We start from the raw sequence: 25,085 nt of genomic DNA, 5'->3' as shown, positions 1-25,085 counted from the left end.
AGTTAGCATCTATCTACTCATCTAGCTAGAATTTTTGTTTTTCCCTCCTGATGAGTTTGGAATCTAGTCTCAGCAACTTTCTAACATACCATACAGCAGTGTTAACTACAGGCATTACCATGCAGGTTTCAAGGCACTTGAAACTTTTTACCCCTGCACACGCGCGCCTCTGAGCCCCAAACACTTCCGTGCTCGTGGTCCACGCGGGCAGCCCTTACCTTTCTCGCTGACGCTCTCGCTCTCCAGCTCCACGTCCTCGCAGCTGGTGTACTCCGGCGTGGATACGCCCTCCTCCTCGGAGCTGCTCACGGACATCTGCCGCTTCTTGCCGCCTCTCTTGGACCGGTGTGGCTTCGGCGGGGAAGGCCGCACGGACTCCGACTGATCAGAACTCAAAGAGTCGTTCCGCAGCATAGTCTCCACCTTCTCGCGCTTGGACTTCCTGATGAGGACGGCCGAGCTGGGGTCCAGGCGGCTCTGTTTCCTGAGGGGCTCCTGGGCTTTGGGCTCCAGGACTTCTGCGGGGACTGGCCCATGCCTGGGTGCCGGCGGGCTGTGGTTCGCCAGCTGCTTGGCGCCCGGCGTCCTGACTTCCCCAGTCCTCTCGGCAGAGTAGGCCCGCGGCGACTCCGGCGGCGAAGCCCTGGGGGGGGGCGGTGCGCGCTTGCCGGCCTTGGCGTCGGGCGGCGCAGCTCCTGCCTCAGTGCGCGGGAGCGCCACGTCGCTGTGGCGCCGCTCGTGCCTCGCGCGAGACACCCGGGCGTGCATGCGCATCTGCTGCTCCTCCGGCGGCGGTTTCACCGGGTACCGCGCCAGATTCGGATCGCTGCGGTACCGGGTCTGGTACTCCTCCTCTTTCCTTTGCTTCTCATCGTCCACCGCTTTGCGATCCTCTCGTTTTTCCGGCACATCTGGGTAGTCCTGTGACCGTCCTTTCTCAAGCCGTCGACTTTCCCGCCTTTCTTTCCGCTCGCGTTCTTCCACGGCCCCCTCTCCCGGCTGCACTGAGGACTTGGGCACGCGTTTCCGCTCGCTCTTCTGGGCTCCTTTGCCATTCTGCTCAGAGAGCCCTGGAGTCTTCTTCCTGTGATACACAAAGGAACGTCAAGAAGAAAAGCAATGTGTAAAGCTAAAAGTAAAGCTAAAAATGAAGACCAGATTATTCGTTATAATCCGATGTCTAATTAAACGATTTGATAAAGAACTACATTAAACCTGTGTATCTGATTAGCTTTCTAACTAAAGCTCCTTTATATTACAGCAGCCTAAGGAACTTTAAAAGTTGTTTTCACATTTAAAATTCCCTATAAATTAACTAGATTAATTAAAACCACCAATAAATTAATAAATGAACACGTTTTATGCTAACTTCTGCTTGTGAATGAAAGACTTAAAAATGTTTTAGATGAAAACTAAAATATGTAAAATATAGTAGCAAAAGAATACACATATCAGTTCAATTCTAAATATATATACTTGATATACATCTAGACAATACATTATCTGCAATCTTTTATTATAATAGAAGCTTTTGAAGAAATGTAAATACAAGTATGCCCATTTCAAAAATCAAATCTAGTAGCACTTCTTTAATAGTAGAAAAAGGTAATTTTAACAAGCTTATGTGCACCCAAACACTTAAGGGAGATGGTTAGGAAAGAAAATGACCGAACTTTAGCCTTCATTTTACCTTCCTTGGGCAATAGAAATATTGAAATGTTTCAAATTATTATTCAGTTTTCCTCCTTCTCTTCCCCTCTTCCTTTCCATCTCCCTCATTTTAGAACACAGTCCACAAAACAAAAAACAAAAAAACAAAACACCAAAATAAAAACAAACAAAAATGGTTTTGTTTCTACTCTTCTCTCCATCCCATTTAAGGTACTGCAAAGATGAAAGGAAAGGAGTTTGGCGACCTTTGAATCTTGTAGCTATATCATTCATTTGCCCTTTCAGTCCTTTCTTGTACACTGGAGTGCACCTAATTTGGGAAAGTTCCAGCAACTATACCAGAATTTATCAAAAGTAAGGGCCTTGTCTAAGCACCCTGACACTATACAATATACCATGCAATTAAAGTGGGAACAACCTAAGCCTTCTTTTTTTTGAAACCCTGAGGCCCATAGAAGGCTTTCCAGAGGAAACATTTTTTTATTTCAAGTCCAAAAGCCGACATCATGCATAAAAATAAAAAAATAAAAAAAACAATACGAGAAAAAGGGCAATTTCTATTGTGGGTCACCAAAGTAGTATTTACTACGATATGCTGTGGGGTCAGTTTGAGGAGGGGCTAGTACTAGTAGTAGTAGTAGTAATAGTAGTAGTAGTAGAAAGAGTAAAGGGTTTCAAATGACATAGGTAAGCAAGATAGCATGGCAAATTCTGCTGAAGACGTTTAGTGCACATTGTTCTTTTGAAGCGAAAGAGATTGTTGTAAGAGGGAGGAATTGCAAGGGTGCCACTGCAGGTTTACAACGTAAGGAGTCTAATAGGAACATGTATTAATTATCAAATACAGTTTTCATACAAGTGTGATGATTGCACTACAGATATTTAGTAGCTCATTAAGGCATCGCTGATCTTGTTAGAAGTTTATATTGAATAAATTTTTCCTTGAAAAGCTGATAAATAATGCTTACCTTGCAAAGTTCACATGAGCATTAAAGGAGAGGCCATCTGTGAAAGTGCTTTATGGAGAGTGCTTTATATGAAGTGTCATACAAACGAAAGATGTTCTGCAGTCTCTCTGATTTTTGCTTCCCCGAGTATGCGTTTCCCCACCTCTACCTCTAATTATTCCATTTCCACTAACTCCTGATGAAGAATTCTTCAGTAATTTTAAACAGACTGCCTGCCATTCTTTTGGTCTCCTTATCTCCCTGAAGTTGCCACCCATCTCTTCTTTTCCTTCCATACCCTCAACATCCTCACTATTTTCTTATGTAGTCACATCATCACAAGTAATTTATATAATCAGCAGTAGCATTTGTCTCTATAAATCTTCAAATTTAATTTAAAAGTTTAAAACAAAAAGTTGGTTCTTATTCTTGAATTCTTTGTTGTTTTTTTTTTGTTTTTGTTTTTACCATATGTCAAAAACAGGATTCATATTTTCCTTTTAGAAACTTTAGAGCTCCAAATTCTCTTATTTACAGGTATCATTTTCTGACCAATCCCAAATTGCATCTCCAATATTTTTGTCTCTTCTTAACCCACAATAGTTTGTCACCAAAAGCTATCCATTATACCTTCACTGAAGTATCTCTAGTGTCCTTTGCGTGTTCTCTCTGTATAGCTCAGGTGCATCCATTCTCTCTTTCTGAAATGTCCTCTCCTTCCTGTCTGCCTACCCTACAACTCCTGGGTATCCTGGAAGGCTTAATTCAGAAGGCACCTTCTCTGTCCTGTGACTCCCAAAGTACTATGTGTCTTCTAGATCCCAATGTATCTTCTAGCTTTGATCAAATAAGCTTTCTGGTACAGTTAATTGCTCAAGTGTCTGTCTCCTCTAGGATAGACTGTGGTAATTTCCCTGGGATCTGTCAGAAAAGGGACCATGTCCTAATCATCTTTATACTCTGGTTCCTAGCACAGTGTTTGCTTATAGTATACACATGGCTACTGGATTGATTAATAACTACATTCAATGAATGTGAGATGCTCCAAACTACCAATCTCATGATGAACAGGGCTATGTCCTCCTTGTTAACATGGTCTCCCAGTGTGTAGCATCCTGTCTCATCTTAAATGCATTGTTTGAATGAAGGAATGAATCAATTAAAGTAAGTTATCTGATCATGTTAGCCCATGCTTAAAACCCTCAGTAGCTTTCCATTATTCCTAGGGTAAAATGTAACTTGGCCAATAGGCCCAGTATGACTTGGTCCCTGATACCTAACCAGCCACCTCTCCCCCACTCTACCATGCCCTCCCCTTCTGCTACTCACATTCCTGGCAGTGGGCATCCTTTAGGTTCTCTCATGAGAACTTGTTTCTTCAGGCCACATGCCTGTGCATATACCTGGAGTACTCATTCCATTCTTTACCTGGTTAATTCCTAGTCACTTGTCAGAGCTCAGCATAAAAGAAATGTCCTCCAAAAAGACTTTGCTAATATACCTGTGCATCCTCCACTGTGTCAGGTCATAGTCTCTCAGAGCACACTTTCAAATTAAAGTGCTAGTTTTATAAGTAAATAAATGATCTAAGAACTTTTCTGAATTCAAGGTTGGAAGTTAGTGACTTGTTTACATCCGTGCATGTTAGGAAAGAAAAGCTTTTCAATAAAGGTCTCCTAAGGAACGACACATTCTAGAGGTAAACAAAGCACCTCAGGGCTGTTGTTACCTTCCAAGTGGGGCCTGAGAAGTACTACCTCCAAATATTCCTCTTAATAGCAGTTAAATTCCTGAAAATAGGTTTGCTCTCAATATAAAATCTTGTCTTTTGCTTACAGGGTTAATGAACTATTTATTACCTCTCTCTTGGAGGTTCACTTCTAGACCTGGATGAAACCTGCTTCTGTTCGGGCCCAAGGGCTTGCTGTGAGGACTCCGCCCCTTTGCTCCTGTCTGGCTGTGCGCTGGGAGGCGCTGTGTCCTGGGAGGAGGCAGCTGCTGTGCTCAGGGGTGTCTGAGACCGTGATCTTTCTTGGAGCCGTGCTTTCTTTTCTCTTGGTACCTCAGAACCAGCACCTGTAGCTGTATCACTTAGGGTTCCATCCTGACTTGGCTGCTGAGGGCCACTTCCAAAGAACCATGCCCCAGATTTGGTTAAGATTTCTTGTTGCTTTCGACATAAATTGCATACCCACATAACCTATTTGAAGAAGAGAGAACAATATAAATTTTCTATGCCATTTGGAAATGATGTATGTTTATCACATTAAAATATCTTTTAAGGAAAAGAATGGTTGTAATCTTTATACTTATCCTTGCAAATTTCTTGTGAAAATGATCCTTGCACAAGTTAAGTACATGAATGCCTAGAGTGGCACCCACCTGAAACCAAAGCACCTCTAGGTTTCCAGAGTAGGGTTTTTTTCTTGGTGTTCTTAACCACGTGATTCTGACTTTCCTTTTACCATGTATCCCTCACGTTTTATATGACTGACTCTGAAATTTCATTTAAAATATCTGTTAGTAAAAATGTTCTAAGCAGGGTAGTTGATTGATTAGAAAAATGCAAGGAGCTATAGAATTAATATTTATGTACATGAACCTCAATGTCTTGAAGGAGTTAGAAAATAGGTCTTCTCAAACTTTATGCATTATTAAAGTCAATATTAAAAGATATTCATAAGGAACAAACAATAAAAGGTAGGCACAAAAGGAAAGGTCAAGCTGTATATCTTCTCTAGTTTATTAGTAATAAACTAACCTCAGGTTGATATTATGCTATAAAAGTTTCCACACACATATTTACTAAAGCAGTAAATTTGGGGCTAGGTTTATTCATTTGTGACTACTCCGACATAGTTTCCACTAGAGGAGCTATTTTGGAACAGTCATTTAGCAACATATCCACTGATAAATTATAAGATGTATTACCACCTAAAATAAATCTACATATCAGCTCTCCTCTTGGTGACATTTAAAATTGAATGTAACAACGAGGACAACAATAGTAACAGAAGTAATGAATAACAATAGCAGCAAAACATAGTAGACACAGAGCCAAGATAGGTGCCTATGGCCCCATGAGCTTTCTTTTCAAATATCACCAGTACCTCTGCTTTGTGGTATAATTCCACCTCCCTGCCTCAGTTGCTTTCTTCTGAACACACTTCAGTTTTCCTTCGTACGAGAAACCGCACCCACAGGAAAGACTGTTCACCAAACTTCAGGCCCTTGTTTTCACAAATACTGATTCAGTCAACAATTACTCAAAAATATCACATAAGGGTGAATAAACTCCAGATATAGTAATTGAGAAACAGTTAACTGTTGACAGTCACCTATTAACAGGTAACTGTTAACAGTTAACTAATAGTTAACTATTAAGATAGTAAAAGACAAAGCCTTATTTAGTTGGCAAAAAGAAAATGTACCACTGAAAACATTTGAATGAATAGGAGAAAAACAACTGTAGTTATAAAATAAGATAAAATACAAGCTAAAGTGAGAACAAGAAAAAAAGGGAGAGAAGTTATATATTTTTAACAAGGAAGAGAGTATAGATGAACTGTTAAGAACTGCTGCTTTCCAAGAAAGAAAACTCAAATGAATTAATAATATAGGAAAAACTAAGACTTAGAGATGTTTACTCTAAAAAGCTCAAGATTGACAAAGCTTAATTCATTCCTCTACCGTTCCGCAGGTCATGAAATGAAACTAGATTCACAAAAGCAGTTAGTTGAATTCCCATATGCTAAGATGTTAAACAAGATACATAGTGCATTTCATAGGCCTTTAACAAAATAAAGGAAATATGGAACATATCTGTAATTTACAATGCTTCCCAAATAATACTATATTGTGCACAGTGTATCACAATATCTTTATGTCATGATAAGGTCCCTCAGAAGTTCTGATCAGTTGAACACAGTCTTATCAAGGATAAAATTATAAGGGGCAATACCCCAAGGCCAGGACTACATGCACAGTGACACTGATTCTCCTCTATCCAGACCCTGGAGGGGGACAGGTGATGCACTTCCTCATGAATTGCCTCTTCAGCTGACAAAATAGTAATGAGAAGGAATGAAATTACGCAGTTCAAAGAGATTGGTAAGAATCTCAGACTATTTTGTATCACCTAAGTAGACAATAAATTTGTATTTACTACACTGTAAGCAAGTATTATTCATCATCAAAAGTAAGTTTTTTTAAAAAAATATTAAAGTATATTTAGGATAAACATAAATTTCCTTTAAAACCATACAGAAAACACAATAAAACATATAATTAAAATAAAAATTCCAAAACGAAGTTAAAAAAAAAAAAAAAGAGGCAGAAAGAAGCATTAAATATGGGTAAAAAGAAGGGTAAAGGAGACTCTTCACTTCTTTGTACATCTGAATATTTTCTAGAAAATAATCTTATTTTGATTGTTTCATATTTTTAGGTGTTATAAAAATGGGCCAATTAAAAGTAATCGCTAGATTTGGACAGGTTCCAAATCTTGAATATGTGCAGAATTGCCACAGGAGTAATAAAAGCAGACAAATTATGGTTGTTGCCAAATTATTATTATTAATATTAAATATTAAAAGTCATTTAATTTCATTTCATATTGATTCAGAAGGTTACAGCTAGTAAGTAGAAGCAACTACTTTAATATTTTCAAAATACTACTTATTCACTTAAGTCTGGATATTTCATTAATTTTGTCTATTTTTAAGAGGAAAAATAGCATTTAAGTCCAAATTTTTCCTATGTTTTATTTCCTTGTGTACACGTTTTAAAATTTGTATTTCAAAATTAATTGTAAGTGTGGTCAATCTATCCTCCAATCTGAAAGCAAAACTAACTATAAAAAAACAAAATATTTTTTATTAAAATACTATCTTCCAATCTCTACCATTATATAAATTACTCTTGCCACAAAGCTCACTAATAAAAAAGAAACTGTTTATACAAGTTGTAAAGAAAATAGATGACAACACAGTGGAACATTTGTTATTGTACCTTTCAACGCAGTTCATGTCAAACATTTCGGTATGTTTAAAAATGAGCCAAACCGTTGCTAAGAAGCAACACAGTTATGTGTGTTTACAAAGTCTCTTTTTGAATTTAGCATCAAGTATTATGTTTGCCTTCAACTATAGATAATACAAAAAAAATGGGATAATAATCCAAAAGTGAAATGGGGAGCCTTTCTTGTTTTGTTTTGTTTTGTTTTTTAAGGACAAGATACAAATATTTCTACCAAAAAAAAAAAACAAACCCAATTTATTTAAAATACACACACACACACACACACACACACACACACACACACACACACACACATGTTTTTAAATTTAAAGACTGCACCATGCAGGATTATACCCTGATTAGGTACCCTGGGATGTGTTCCAAACTAATCTAAAGTCTGTGTAATACCTTATCTTAACAATTTACAGATGTTAAGCAACCAAACACAAACTTAAATGAAAGATTATTGTGATAGAATATGGCTTCTGAAACTCCATGCCATACATCATCAGAATTATGAAGAACATGGGAAAAATTTTTTATTTTTAAAATTTTTCCTAAGTGTTTATTTTTGAGAAAGAGAGCACGAGTGGAGGAGGGGCATAATGAGAGAGAGACACACACACAGAATCCAAACAGGCTCCCAGGCTCTGAGCTGTCAGCACAGAGCCCCATGCAGGGCTCAAACTCATGAACTGGGGGATCATGACTTGAGCTGAAGTCGGATGCTTAACTGACTGAGCCAACCAGACACCCTTGGAAAATTTTATTCAGAACTCTTGCACTAATAGCATTTTAAATTCCATCTAGAGAATCCTTAAGAAATACAATAGACCATTTTATGGCAGAAAAATCATATTTGGATGTAAGAAATACTTTACACATGAAATGTTACAGATCCAGACATACAGAGCAGAAGAAATGTGCCTTAGATTTATTTACTCTCAATGATATTACTAAGGTGATTAGTGATGACAGTGAGGTACAGAATTCCTATGTTAACACAATTGTCTTGTTTATAAAAATCTGGGGCACCTGGGTGGCTCAGTCAGTTAAGCCTCTGAATCTTGGTTTCAGCTCAGGTCATGATCTCAGAGTCCATGATTTCTGGTCCCACATTCGGCTCTGCACTGATGGCACAGAGCCTGCTTAGGATTCTCTGTCTCCCTGTCTTTCTGCCTCTCCCCTGCTCAATTTTTCTCTCTCTCTTTCTCTCTGTAACATGAAGAATAAATATAAGCATGAAGACTTTTTACAAAGATAAAATGTGAAATACTGAATCGTATTTAATACAGCATTCAAAAATAGTTATACTAACATTCTGAAAAACATGAAAAAGAAAACAGGAGATATTCAGCTTTATTATAGATGCTGCATTTTCTGAATATTTTTACTCATTTTCCTTACTTTCTCTATTCAGAAGGTACTCATGCTAGCAGAAACTGGGGACAAAATTATTAAGGTGATATTTCAACTTTTTTGACAATAGTAGATGAGACAGTAGAAAATAATTGATTACTAAGCAGGCGACAATGAGAGAGTTCTCTTTGGTACTTGTTTCAGAGTGCGTGTGCGTTTCTCCCAGTCTTTTGTTATTGCTGTTGCTATTTCATTAGTTTATTTTTTTTCCTTTTGGAAGTTTTATAAAATACATGAGCAGAGAAGTGAACTGATATATCTCAGGTTTTATAATAAGGTCCCTCTGATTGCTGTGTTAAGTTGAGCATAAAATGTAGGGAATCCATTGTGGAATTTTTGTGAACTGAATTCTAATACTGGTATTTTTATTCTCTTTTGGTTCCTCTTTAGCAGATACATTTCCCTATCCCTTTAGGTTATCTATTTGTGTAATTTTGTTGGATATGCATTTCTTTTTATATATAGCAAAAGCCTTAACTATTTTTTTAATTCAGCCCAAGAATCTTTGTGTTTTAGTAGCATCCAAACACACACCAATCCTTACTTTATATTTCCTGACTGACATGATAACATAAGATGTTCCCCTATTCATGGAAAGTAAATGCTCACACCCGCACTCTGGATACCACCCCTCTTGCCCAGTGAGGATTTCACTCCATCACTGACCCCTTCATTTTCCTGTGTCTTCAACCTTGCCTTCTCTATTTCTCCTTTCCTCTTGGCATATAACTATTAAAGAATTTAGAATAATCAAAACTTTTTTGTCTTTGACTGGTTCTCTCTCTAGCCACTGATTTTTCTCTAAAAATCTTTAAAATCAAGCTACCTGTTAATGTAACCTAAATTAATACTCTCTCCACTTTGTTACATCCCTTTTATTTCTCAATAATCTGACTCCAGTCTCTAAAGCTGTATTTAATTATCTTTCACAGACATTAGTGATTTCTTCCATGGTGCTAATTTCACATATAGACACTTTCTCACCTTTTTCCTATAGAGTGTATGTAATTTAAGACTACCTTCTTTATTTGGTTTCTGGATATTAATGATAATTTTCTGTTCTCGTCTACATCCTACTGGCATCACCTCTTCTTGTATTCCTTGCTAAAAATCTTCCTTCTTCACTCTTACTAAATGTTAAGGTCACACAGAGTTCCATTTCTGCTCTTCTGCATTTCTTATTCCAATAGATTCCATGTGAGATGGAAACAGGACTTCTATTTTTTTAATCACAACCCTTTCTGAAAAATATTTTTCAGAAAGTTTATACGATAAATTAGTATTTGTTTAATAAATTAAATTGGTGATTACTATACTGTATGACCACCCACACAGCAAATCAAGCAATTAATGTGAGTGATCCTAACCTACCCTCTCCCTAATGCTTCTTCCAATAATAACTCTGATTCCTGAATATGATGACTCAAATTTGCTTCCTCTTACCTATTCCCACTGTACTGACTAATCTGAGGTCATGATCTCTTTCTATCAAGATTTCTATAACTGATAGCCTAATAGATTTTCTTCTTCCTTTTATTGGCCCTGCAATAAATCCTCCATACCTTTTCACATCTTCCAAAATTTAAATTTGACAAACTCACTCCCTGTATTCAAGATATCATCATAACTCTTGTTTAGCATACTATGGTTCTTTCTTATGTTTTCAGCCTCATCAGCAGCATTCCATTCTCCAGTTTTCTACACTCCATTCTCCAGTTTTCTGAACATTGTGCAGTTCCTAGAATTTGTTCCAGATGTTTATAGCTATATGACCTCATTTAAAGGTTCACCCCATATCCAAATGGATTTATACATTTTATAACATCTTCATTTTTCACACGTATTTATTGATAAGGTAAAATTTTCATATGTATCTTATCTCCCAGAGTTATACATTATGAAGAAAACTAATAAGATTATTTTGTGTTCAGCATAGTATTCCTAAAACTTGATATCTTATTTTTCTACTTTTAATGGCATAAACTCCTAATTTAAATAATGAAATAGGGACCCCTGGGTGGCTCAGTCAGTGAAGCATCTGACTTTGGCTCAGGTCATAATCCCATGGCTTGTGGGTTCATGCCCATGTCAGGCGTCCTTGCACTCACAGTGCGGAGCCTGCTTGGGATTCTCTCTCCCTCTCTCTGTCTCTGTCTCTCTCTCTCAAAATAAATAAATAAACATTAAAAAATAATGAAAACACAAAGTGTTATTTGCTCTTATTCTGTTATGCTGGGATACCAAACACTATAATATACTACACAACTGCAGAATTTAGACTGATAAAGATCATTACTGTATAATACCTACAGTGTATTTATATCTATCCCTGAAGTGAATTATTACAGAAAGAGCATAACAAATGTTTTTATGTTGAATTGTTCTAAAACTACATGGTCTACAATAGTGAATAAGCCAACATACTTAAAAACCATAAGAGACTCTTGACTATAGAGAACTGAGGGTTGCTGGTGGAGAGGTGGGTGGGGGATGGGCTAAGTGGGTGATACATATGAAGGAGGACACTTGTTGTGGTAAGCACTGGGTGTTATGTGTAAGTAATGAATCACTAAATTCTACTCCTGAAACTAATATTACACTATATGTTAACTAACTAGAATTTAAATAAAAATTTGAAATAAACAAAAAAGATTTAAAAAACACATGTATAGCCTTTATGGTTTAAAAACATTTTATTCTGGCTTGTAAGTTTTGGGTAGTACCACAGTAGTAGCCCAGAAATAAGTATAGATAGATCTTTGAATCTTTATCCAGATTCTAAACTGCTCTTGTTTAAGGTAAGACTCTAGAATGCCTGACAGTGAATAGCTATTGGGACCATTAAGCTGAAGAAATAATTCAAATACATTTTCTTTTCAAGTCAAATGGAATAACCACCAGGATAGATCACAGGCAGCCCATTAAAAAAAAATCTCAATACATTTAGAGAACTGTTATCACACAGCATATATTCTCTGATCAGTATTTAATAAAATTATGAGGCAGTTGGGTGGCTCAATCAGTTAAGTGTCCACCTTTTGATTTTGGCTCAGGTCATGATCCCATGGTTCATGAGACTGAGCCCCACACTGGGGATTCTCTATCTCCCCCTCTTTCCTACCCTCCCCCAGTGACACTCTCTTTCTCTCTCTCAAAATAAATAAATAAAACTTTTAAAAAGTTAGCATTTAAAAACTTAATAAAGTTAGACAATAACTCAAAATTCTGGAAATAGCATAATTTTGGAAATAAAGCAACACATATCTAAATGTGACCAGGCCAAAAATATCACAAGAGACATTAAAATAAGTATGGATCTGAATAATACCAAAAATATAACCTATCAAAACTTGTAAGATGCACCGAAAACACGTCTTAGAGAGAAAACTTAACATTAAATACTCTATTGCAAAAGAAACAATTATAAAATCAATGATCTAAGTTTCTACCTTAAGAATAAAAATGAATGAATTAATTAACACAAATAAATATAGGGTAAAGAAGAAAATAATAAAGATGAAAGTGGAAACCAATAAAGTATAAAATTTGAAAATCAATAACCTAAAGAAAATCAGTAAAATAAAAACATATGGCTCTTGCAAGGGATTAATAAAATTGATGAACATCCCCTTGACTGATCAAGAAAAACCATAGAGAATAAAACTACCAAAAGGGAGGGCATCATTAAGGACCCGGGATTAATTAAAAAGCTAAACACTGGAATATTATTAACAATTTTATGCCAATAAATTAATTAACATGGATCAAATAAATTCCATAAGAATGTCAAATTAGCAAAATGGACACAAAAAGAAATAGAAAACCTGAATATTCCTGTAACTAGTATAGAAGTTGAATTCATAATTAAAAGACAACTTACAATTAAAATGCCAGAACCAACTATCTTCACTAGAAAATTATGTTTAACATATTTGAAGAGTAAATTATATCAATCTTACAAAAGCATTTTTTTAATTAAAAAAGGAAAATAACTCACTCCCACTTCTAAACCCATTTTATAAGGTCAACTTAGTCCTAATACTAAACTCCTGATACAGGAAACCCTACTATTAGAAATTACAATAAAAATCCAACATTCCTCTTATGAAAAATTATATGTTAACAAGTTGTACAACATAAAATAAGTGAATAAATTCTTATAAAAATGCAACTGAATCATGAAAAAATAGAAAATCTGAACAAATGGATTACTGGTAAGATTGAATCAATAATCAAAAACTTCCCAACAGACAAAAGGGCAGGACCATATGGATTCACTAGTGAATTACACCATTCGAAGAATTAATAGCAATCCTTTTCAAACTTTTCCAAACAGAAAAGAAAGGAACACTTTTATACTCATTTTACAAGGCATTACTCTGATGCCAAAACTAGACAAGTACACCACAAAAAAATAAAATCACAGACTAATATACCTGATGGACATAGATGTGAAAATCTTCAACAGAATATTAATAAACCAAATTGAACAATACACTAAAAGGATCATACACCATGACCAAGTGGGACTTATTCCAGGCGTGCAAGAATGGTTCAATATCCACAAACCAGTCAATGTGATATATCACATTAGTGAAATTAAAAATAAAAATAATACAATATCCCAATAAGTGCAGAAAAAGCCTCTGACAAAATTCAACATCCATTTATGATAAAAATTATCAACAAAGTTGATATAGAGGGAGCTTACCTCAACATAGTGAAGGCCATATATGACAAGCCCACAGCTAACATCATACTTAGTGGAAAAAAACTCAAAAACTTCCTCCAAGATCAGAAACAAGACAAGGATGCCCACTATCCCCACTTTAATTTAATGCATTATTGGAACTCCTAGCCATAGCAATTAGGCAAGAAAAAGGATTAAAGGCATCCAAATTTCAAATGGCAAATTTGCAGATGGCATGATGTTATATTTAGAAAACCTTAAAGGCTCCACCAAAAAATTGTTAGAATTGATAAATGAATTCAGAAAAGTTGCAAGACTTAAAAAATCAACATTCAAAAATAGTGTTTCTATTCAGTAATAATGAACTATCAGAAAGAAAAATAAAGAAAATAATCCCATATACAATTGCATCAAAAAGAATAAAATATCCAGGAATAAATTTAACCAAGGAAGTGAAAGACATGTACACTGAAAACTATAAGACATTAATAGAAGAAATTAAAGAAGACACAAGTTGAAAGATATTCTGTGCTCACGGATTAAAAGAACTGACATTGTTAAAATGTCCATACTATCCAAAACAATCTACAGATTCAATGCAATCCCTATCAAAATTCCACTGGCATTTTTCACAGAAATAGAACAAACAATACTAAAGTTTGTATGGAACCACAAAAGACCCCCCAATCAACCAAAACAATCTTCAGAAAGAAGAACAAACTGGAGGTATCAGGCTCCCTGATTTAAAATTATATTTCAAAGCTATAATAATTAAAACAGTATGGCATTGGTATAAAAACAGACACATAGATCAATGGAACAGAATAGAGAGCCCAGAAATAAACCCGTATTTATATGATCACTTAATTTATGACAAATGGGCCATGAATATACAGTGGGGAAAGAAAAATCTCTTCAATAAATGGTGTTGGGGAAATTGGGTGACATATGCAAAAGAATGAAACTGGATCTCTACCTTGCAAGATACACAAAATCAACTTGAAATGATTAAAGATTTTAACATAAGCTGTATGTTATGTTATGTTATGTTATGTTATGTTATGCTTACCTTATGTTAAAGTTTTTACATAAGATTTGGAACCATAAAAATCCTAGAAAAAAAGTATAGGTCATAAGCTCTTTGACATCAGTCTTGGCATCAGTTTTTTGATCTGACACCAAAAACAAAGGCAACAGAAACAAAAATAAATAAGTGGTATTACATCAAACTAAAAACCTTCTGCACAGCAAATGCAATCATCAACAGCACAACAAGGCAACCTACTGAATAGAAGAAAATATTTGCAAATCATGTATCTGATAAGGGTTTAATATCCAACATATATAAATAACTTATACCACTCAACAGCAAATAAATAAATAAATATTTTTTTAAAAAATGGGCAGAAGATCTGAATAGACATTTTTCCAAAGAAGATATACATATGCCAATAGACACATGAAACATATGTTAAACATTACTAACCACCAGGTAAATGCAAATCAAACCACAATGAGATATTACCTTACACCTGTTAGAATGGGTATTATAAAAAAGACAAGAAACAGCAAGTGTTGGAAAGGATGTGGAGTAAAAGGAACACTTTGTTGGTATGGTTACTATGAAAACAATATAGAATTTCCTCAAAAAATTAGTAAAACTACCATATGATCCAGCAATTCCGCTTCTGGGTACTTATTTGAGAAAAGGAAAACATTAACTTGTAAAGACATATGCACTGAAGGGGGTCAAAAGGTACAAACTTTCAGTTATAAAACAATTTATGGGGATATACTGTACAGCACAGTTATTAGAGTTAATAATAATGTATCACATATTTGAAAGTTGCTAAGAGAGTAAATCTCAAAAGCTCTCATCCCAAGAAAAAATTTTCTTGCCAAATATGCAAAGATAATGTTAACTAGAGTTATTGTGTCAATTATACCTCAATTAAAAAAAAAAACAAATATCTTAGAAACATAGAAGCAAAAATCTTTCCAAAAATAATTAGAAAATCTACAGAAAACCTACCACTAACAGTACACTTGATGAAAGCACAAAGCTTTCTACCTAAGATCAGGAACAAGGCAAGGATGTCTGCTCTCAATACCACTATTAACCATTGTTGTAGAGGTCAAAACAAATATAATAAGGCAATAACAAGAAACAAAACATAAGTTTTGAAAAGGAAAAAGTAAATCTATCCTTATTTTCAGAAGCCATGATAGTATATATAGGAACTCCCAAAGAATCTACAAAACACTACTGGAACTAATAAACAAGCTTAGCATGTTATAGGATGCTAAAGTCAATAGCAGAATATAAAGTCAATATACAAATATCAATTTTATTTCCATATACTGGCAGCAAAAACTTGAGAGTTATTTTTTAAATGCCATTTATAAAAACATATAAAACTGATACCTAAGGGTAGATTTAACAAAATATGTGCAAAATATCTGCATTAAAATTTATACACCATTCCTTAAAAAAAATTATGACGATTGCTATGGACTGGACTGCATTCCCTTCAAAGTTCTTATGTTGAAAAACTAACCACAAATGTGACTGTATTTGGAAATAGGGCCTACAAGGAGATAATTAAGATTAAATGAGGTCAAAAGAGTAGGGCCCTGACCTGACAGGATTAGGATTAGTGTGCTGCTAAGAGAGAAGGGAGCACTGTTGCCACCTAGCCCCCTCTCTGCCCAGCCTTTACAAGCACCGAGCAAAGGCCAGATTTGGACACAGCCAGAAAAAAAAGAGAGCTCTCCTCTCTTTTATTTTTTAGCCTTATTATTTCAATTTGATTCTTTTATATAGTTTCTGGTTCTTTGTTTAAATTCTGTCTTGTCCACCTAACAGCAGACCAAGGTTGCTGGCATTTTAACTTTAGACTTCTCAGTCTCCAGAACTGTAAGAAATTTCTGTTGTTTAAACCACACTGTCTATGGTATTTTCTTTATGGCAGCTCAAGCAGACTAATACAAAAAAATAAAATAAAGCAAGTGGAGGTATACATAATATTTATTGATTGGAAAAGTCAGCATTGTTTTGATGCCATTTCTCCCAAAAGTGAGGTACTGCCAGAAGACTACAGGTCAGGAGAGAGAAGTTTGGTTGTGTTTTCTCTATGTGTTACTGGTAGGTAGTTCAGACAAGACTTTATCCCTGTATAGTTCCCCTTGGGTGGAGTTCTCATTAGAGTGTTCTCCTAGGGCCTCAGTAGTACCATTTCTTCCCCTTATTCCTATCTACTAGATAGTTCATGGCTTCCCAGCTTTAAACCAACTCAATCCATGATTGGATTAAAGCAATCTGCTTCTATCCTTGGTGCCTGGAAAAAGCAAAGTACACTGTTTTCGATGCATAATAACATTACAAGAGCCTCAAATTATAGCCATGATTTTTCATAGAAAATATAAGACATCCTCGGGGCGCCTGGGTGGTGCAGTCTGTTAAGCGTCCGACTTCAGCCAGGTCACAATCTCGCGGTCCGTGAGTTCGAGCCCCGTGTCGGGCTCTGGGCTGATGGCTCAGAGCCTGGAGCCTGTTTCCGATTCTGTGTCTCCCTCTCTCTCTCTGTCCCTCCCCTGTCCCTCCCCCGTTCATGCTCTGTCTCTCTCTGTCCCAAAAATAAATAAACGTTGAAAAAAAAAATTAAAAAATATAAGACATCCATACAAAAATTACTACAATACCAAGAGGCAATACCACTTGAAGAGACAAAGACAGAGATAGACAGAGATAGATACAGAAAGACAGAAACAGATGCAGAGAGAGTGGGAGAAGAATAAAGAGAGAGGGAGAGATAGACACACTTAATGGAAATAGACTCACAGGAGATCCAGATATCACAGTCATAAGATATGTATTTCAATACGTTGTTCAATATGTTCAATAAGTTAGGTGGACAAGACAGAGAATTTAAACAGAGAACCAGAAACTATACAAAAGAATCAAACTTAAATTCTAAGGCTGAAAAATAAATATAGCAAAATAATTAAGAACGCAGTAGATTGGTATACTTTCAAATTAGACAAAACAAGATAATATTAGTGAATTCAAATTAGGTTTAAATGTGCAGGCTGAAGTAGAGAAAGGAAAAAGTATTGAAATACAAAATGGGGATAATCATAAGAGATATGTAAAACACGGTGAAAAGGTTTATCATATGGGTAATTGGAGTCCTAGAAGGAGAGAATATACGTATGGAGCAGAGACAATACCTGAGGCCATGATTTTCCAAAACCAATTGCTATGGGCAGAATGCTTCTGTCTCCCCTATATTCATAAGTTGAATCCCTAATTCCCAATATGACAGTATTGGGGGCCTTTGGGAGGTAAAGGGATTTAGAAGTGGTGATGAGGGTGGGGCCCTATAAAGGATTAATGCCTTTATAAGAAGAAGAAGAAATCAGAGCTCTCTCTCCCCCATCATGTGAGGAAACAGGAGAAGGTTGCTGTCAGAAAGATGGCTCTTATTAAGAATCAAAGCAGCCTGCACCTTGACATTGAACTTCCTAGCCTCCAGAACTGTGAGAAATAAATGTCTGATATTTAAGCCACCCAGATTATAGTATTTCGTTATAATAGCCAAAGGTGACTAAAACACCAACGAAAACCATCATGCCAAGATTCAAGAATTGCTGCAAACCCTAAACAGAATAAACACAAAAACAAAAAATTAACTAAAACAATACATAGGCATGCCATAATGAAACTACCAAAACCAAAACCAAAATTTTTAAAGTAGCCACAGGGAAAAGATACATTATTTTCAAAGAAGTAATCATAAAATTAACAACTGACCTCTCAACAGAAGTTAGAAAACATAGAATTATATTTTTGGTGATAAAGACAAATAAATGCCAAATACAATTCTATAGTAGTGAAAAATATCTTTTAAAATAAAGGCATTTTGATTCTAAAAAAAAGTGATTGTGTTATCTGCAAGCACAGCAAAAAAAAAAAAAAATATTAAGGAGAGTTTTTAACAGAAGGAAAATGATGCTAGGTGGAAACAAAGATATGGCAAATGTTGGAAAGCAAAAATTGGTAAATCTAAATGGAAATTGATGACAAACAAGAATAACTTAAAATATTAATCTTATAAACTAAAACATAATAACAGCATTAAATGTTGGAAGGGAAAAACTATATTAATCTAGTATAAGATTCTTGTATATTCCAAGAAGTGATAAATATATTAATATACATTAAGCATTTATAAGATTTTGTGGATAACAAATAAAATAATGTATCACTAACAAGCTAGTGGAAGGATAAAATGCTTAATATAATTAATTCAAAAGTAAGTAAGAAGGTAGGAGATAGAAAATATAAAGTAAAATGGTAAATTTAAATCTAAATATAATGTCACTTTATGGAATGTTTACACAATAAATGTTTCAACTTAAAGGAATAAATCATCAAACTGAATTTTGTAAGCCACATAACTGAACTATTTGCTAATTAGAAGAGATTCCCCTTGAATATGAGGATACAAGGGGATTAAATGAAGAAAAAGCAAAGAAATATCACACAAACACTAACCAGAAGAAAGCTGGTAGAGTTACAATAATATCAGAACAAGTAGAGTTTATGTAAGAAACCTTACTAAAGATAAAAAAAATGAATTTTATTGTGATATAAGATTAATCCATCCAAAAGACACTAAATTCTAATTTATATGCATTAACAACATAATGTCAACATATATAAAGGAGAACTTGACAAAAATAGGCAAATCACAAGTATAATGGGAGATACAAACACATCTCTAAGTGACTGACAGAACATGCACAATAAAAATCAGTAAGCATATAGAAGAATTGAGTAAAATTTGGCTTCATTGATACGTATAGGTAGAACTATGCTCATTAGTTGCAAAATAACAAATGTGCAAATGTGCTCTCTATATATTAATGCAATCCTCCACTAACATTTACAAAAAATCCCACCCTCCAAGTCTTTCTGGAAATGTATAAGGTCACTCTAAAATTGTTGTGGGAATGCTAAAGGCGAAGAAGAACCAAGATAACCTTGAAAAAATAATTTCAGAGAACCTACATTGTTTTTATTCCATTATCCCTATGTTCCATTAGGCATAATCCTTTTTTGAAGCATCAGTTACTAGGCCAATTGGACAGTTACCACTCTTTTATTTAAGACAGATGATTCTTATCTATTCTAAAAAATATACACCCATATAACTGTAGTGTAAGATCTGAGAGTTGTTCCTTTTCTTTTTTAATTGAAGTATAATTAACATACAGTGTTATATTATTTTCAGGTGTAGAGCAAAATGATTCAACAATTCTATATATCATTCAGTGCTCATCACAATAAGTGTAGTCATCATCTGTCACCAAACAACACTTTTACAGTCTTATTGACAATATTCCCTATGCTGTGCTTTTTCCTCTCCATAACTTATTTATTTTGTGACCGGAAGCTTGTACCTTTTAATACCTTTGACCTCTTTTCCCCATGAACCACCCCCACCTCCCCTTTGGCAACCACCTGTTTGTTCTTTCTACTTAAGAGTCTGGGATTGGGGCACCTGGATGGCTCAGTCGGTTGGGCGTCCGACTTCAGCTCAGGTCATGATCTCACAGTCCATGAGCTCGAGCCCCACGTGGGGCTCTGTGCTGACAGCTCAGAGCCTGGAGCCTGCTTCCCAGTCTGTGTCTCCCTCTATCCCTGCTCTTCCCCTGCTCACGCTCTGTCTCTCTCTGTCTCAAAAATAAATAAAAACATTTAAAAAAAAAGAGTCTGGGATTATTTTATCTCTGTTTTCCTTTGTTTCTTGTTTTGTTTCTTAAATTCCACATATGGGTGAGATTATATGGTATCTGTCTTAGCATTATATCATCTAGATCAATTCATGTTGTTGTATATAGCAAGATCTCATTCTTTTTTAGTGCCAAGTAATATTCCATTGCATATAAATACCAAACCTTCTTTATTCATTCATTTATCAATGGACACTTGGCTTGTTTCCATATCTTAGCTATTGTAAATAATGCTGCAATAAACATAGGGCTGCATGTATCTTTCTAAATTATTGTTTTCATTTCCTTTGGATAAATACCCAGTAGTGGAATGACTGGATCATATGGTATTTCTATTTTTAATTTTTTTGAGGAAATTCTGTACTGTTTTTACACAATGACTGTAACAATTTGCATTCCCACCAACAGAGCACAAGGGTTCCTTCTTCTTACATCCTCACCAACATGTTATTTCTTGTCTTTTTGATTCAGGCCATTCTCACAGGTATAAGATAATACTGTGATTTTGATTTGTATTTCGCTGATGATGAGTCATGTTGAGCATCTTTTAACGTGTCTGTTTGCCATCTGTATGTTTTCCTGCAACTTTACTGAATTAATTTATCAGTTCTAGTAGCTTTTTCGTGGAGACTTTAGGGTTTTCTTTATTTAGTATCAGGTCATCTGAGAATAGTGAGTTTAACTTCTTCCTTACCACTTTTGATGTCTTTTATTTCTTTTTCTTGTCTGATTGCTAGGGCTAGGACTTCCAATACTATGCTGAATAAAAATGATGCGAATGGACATTGTTGTCTTTTTCCTGATACTAAAGTAAAAATACAGTTTTTCACCACTGAGTATGATGTTAGTTGTGAGGTTTTCATATATGACCTTTATTATGTTGAGGTATGTTCCCTATAAGTCCACTTATTGAGAGTTTTCACCATGAGTGGATGATGTACTTTGTCAAACACTTTTAGGCATTTATTGAGAGGATCATATGGTTTTTATCCTTTCTTTTGATAATATGATGTATCACATTAATTGATTTGTGAATGTTGATCCACCCATTTAATCCGTGAAATAAATGCCACTTGATCTTGGTGAATGATTTTTAAATATATTTTTGAATTCGGCTTGCAATATTTTGTTGGGGATTTTTACATCTATGTTCATCAGAGATATTGGCCTGCAGTTTTCTTTTTTGTAGTGTCTATCTGGTTTGGGTATCAGGGTAATGCTGAATGAATTTGGAAGCTATTCTTCCTCTTCTATTTTTGGAGTTTGAGAAGGCATTAACTTCTTTAAATGCTTGTTAGAATTCACCTGTGATGCCTTCTGGTACTGGACTTTTGTTTGTGGGGAGTTTTTTTTTTTTTTTTTTTTTTTTTTTTACTACTGATCCAAATTCATTACTAGCAAGCAGTCTAGTCAAATTTTCTATTTCTTTCTGATTCAGTCTTGAGAGATTTTGTTTCTAAGCATTTATCCATTTCTTCTAGGCTCCCCAATTTGTTGGCATATAATTTTTTCATAATATTTTCTTATAATCCTTTGTATTTCTGTCATATTGATTGTTACTTGTCCTCTTTAATTTCTGGTATTATTTATTTGAATCCTCTCTTTTTTTCTCATGATGAGTCAGGCTTAAGGTTTATCAATTTTGTTTACCTTCTCAAAGAACGAGCTCCTGGTTTCATTGATCTTTTCACTTTTGTTTTGTTTTGTTTTATTTTGTTTTGTTTGTTTATTTGCTTGTTTTTGGTTTAGTCTCTATTTCATTTATTTCTGTTCTAATCTTTTTATTTCTTTCCTACTGCTGGCTTTGGGCTTTGTTCCTTTTCTGGCTCTTTTAGGTGTAAGGTTAGGTTGTTTATTAGAGATTTTTCTTATTTCCTGAAGTAGGCCTGTATTGCTATAAAATTCCATTTTAGATCTGCTCTCCTTTTGCTGCATCCCAAAGATTTTGGACCATTGTCTTTTCCTTTCTTTTGTTCCCATGTATTTCATGTATTTTTAATTTCCTCTTCCATTACTTGGTTAATCCATTCATTATTTAGCCTCCAAATATTTGTGTTCTTTCCAGATTTTTTTCCTGTAATTGATTTTAGGTTTCATACAGTTGGGGGTCAGAAAAGATGCATGGCATGATGTCAGTCTTCTTGAATTTATAGAGACTTGTTTTGCAGCTTAACATGATCATCCTGAAGAATGTTCCATGTGCACTCGAAAAGAATGTGTATTCCACTGTTTTAGATGGAATGTTCTTTATATGTTTGTTAGGTCTATCTGGTCTAATCTGTAATTCAAAGCCATTGTTTCCTTGTTGGTTATCTGTTTGAGCAATCTATCCATTGATGTAAGTGAGGTGGTAAAGTCCCCTACTATTATTTTATTTCCGTTCATTTCTCCTTTCAAGTCAGTTAAGAGGCACTCTCATATCGGGTGCATAGATATTTATGATTGTTATATCCTCTTGTTAGATTGATTTCTTTATCCTTATGTACTGTACTTCTTTGTCTCTTGATACAGTCTTTCTTTTAAAGTCTATTTTGTCTGATATAAGTATTGTTTCCACAGCTTTCAATTCCATTTGCATAGTAAATATTTTTTCATCCCTTCACTTTCAATCGTATGTGTCTTTAGGTCTGAAGTAAGTGTCTTGTAGGTAGCAAATAGATGGGCCTTGCTTTTTTATCCATTTAGTTGCCCTATGTCTTTTAATTGGACTATTAAGTCCATTTACATTTAAAGTAATTACTGATCAGTATGTACTAATTTCCATTTTGTTACTTGCTTTCTGATTGTCCTTGTAGTTCTACTCTGTTTCTTCTTTCTTGCTCTTTTCTCTTTTGGCTTGATTGTTTTCTTTATTATTATGCTTGGATTCCTTTCTCTTTGTGTGTATCTATTATAGGTTTTTGACTTGTGGTTACCATTAATTTCATACATAACATCTTATGTGTATTGTAGTCTATATTAAGTTGATGGTAGGTTAAATTTGACTCCATTCTAAAAGTACTAAATTTTTTACTTCTCTCTCCATATTTTATGTGGATAGTGTCATATTTTATATCCTTTTATTTTGTGAATGCCTTGACTGATTTTTGTAGATCTAATTGATTTTACTGCTTTTGTGTCTTAACTTGCATACTGGTTTTATAACCTACTACCTTTATCATATGTTTGCATTTAACTGTGAATTTTTTTCCTTTCCTAATTTTCTTACCTCTACTTATGGACTTTTCTTTATACTCAAAGTCTTCCCTTTAATGTTTTTTATAGGGCTGGTTTGGTGGTGATGAACTCCTTAAATTTTATTTGCTTATGAAACTCTTTATCTCTCTTTCCATTCTGAATGATAGTCTTGCCAGGAAGAGTATTCTTGGTTGCAGGTTTTTTTTTTCTTTAAATATTTTGAATATATCATGCCAGTCTCTTCTGGTCTGCAAAATTTCTGTGAAAAGTAATTTGATAGCTTTTATGGGATTTCCCTTGTATATAACTATTTTTGTTTCTCTTGCTGCTTTTAAAATTCTCTCTTTATCACTACTTTTTGCCATTTTAATTATCATGTGTGTGGGCATGGACCTCTTTCGGTTAATTTTGTTAGGGGCTCTCTGCACTTTCAGGATCTGGATGTCTGTTTCCTTCCCCAGATTTGGGAAGTTCTCAGCTATTATTTCTTCAAATAAATTTTCTGCCTTCTTCTCTCTCTCTTCTTTTTCTGTGAAATGTGAAGTTATTATAATGTGAAGATTATTACCCTCATTGAGGTCACTGAGTTCCCTTAACCTATTCTCATTTTTTTTTTTATGATTCCTTTTTCTCTTTGCGGTTCAGCTTGCTTGCTTCCCATTACTCCATCTTCTAGATGGCTGATCTGTTCTGCATTCTCTAATCTGCTGATTCCCTCAAGTGTATTTTTTATTTCAGTTATTGAGTTCTTCATCTCTGTTCTCTCTCTCTCTCTTTGTTGAAGGTCTGAGATCCTCCACTCTTTTCTCATGCTAAGTGAGTACTTGTGACCATTACTTTGAATTCTTTACCAGGTATATTTGCTGTCTCCGTCTCATTTAGATCTTTTGCTGTGATTTTGTCTTGTTCTTTCATTTGGGATATATTCCTGTCTCATCACTTTCTCTAAGTCTTTGTGTTTGTTTCTATGCATTAGGAAGGTCAAGTACATCTCTTGATCTTGAATGTAGTGGCCGTATAAAGAAGAGGTCTTGTGGTGCCCTGAGCACAATGCACCCTGGTCATTAGGACCATGTACTCTTAAGGGTGTATGTGGGTGCAAATGGCCTACTGTTATGGCTGAATCATATTTGCGTTCAGTCTAGCTGGATGCATCAGGCAAAGTTTGGTCCCTGTGCTGTTGAGGGCCTGTCTGAGGTCACCTCAGGCTTTTAGCTGGATGGTGTCAGCAGTCAGGGTACCTGTTGGCACTCAGACTTTCTGCTGTAGTTGCATGTACATGGAGCTACATGGCACTCTCCCTGCACTGCTCCCTGAGAGGCTTTCATTGGTGGGCCACCCAAAAGTGAAACCAGATGTCTGCC

General features: G+C 35.2%; 1 protein-coding gene across 1 annotated transcript in view; it reads right to left on the bottom strand.

Annotated features, from left to right (window-relative positions):
• Positions 1-25,085, bottom strand: part of RIMS1 (regulating synaptic membrane exocytosis 1) — a 491,685-nt gene that overhangs the window by 220,605 nt on the left and 245,995 nt on the right. Inside the window, 2 exon segments of the mRNA XM_042939159.1 lie at positions 219-1,084; positions 4,478-4,818. Coding sequence (XP_042795093.1) covers positions 219-1,084; positions 4,478-4,818 — 1,207 coding nt within the window.

The sequence above is a fragment of the Panthera leo genome, chromosome B2 (assembly GCF_018350215.1).
Source record: "Panthera leo isolate Ple1 chromosome B2, P.leo_Ple1_pat1.1, whole genome shotgun sequence".
Lineage (NCBI taxonomy): Eukaryota > Metazoa > Chordata > Mammalia > Carnivora > Felidae > Panthera > Panthera leo.
Note: the sequence above shows the minus strand (reverse complement) of the source record. Positions and strands in the feature narration are given on the sequence as shown.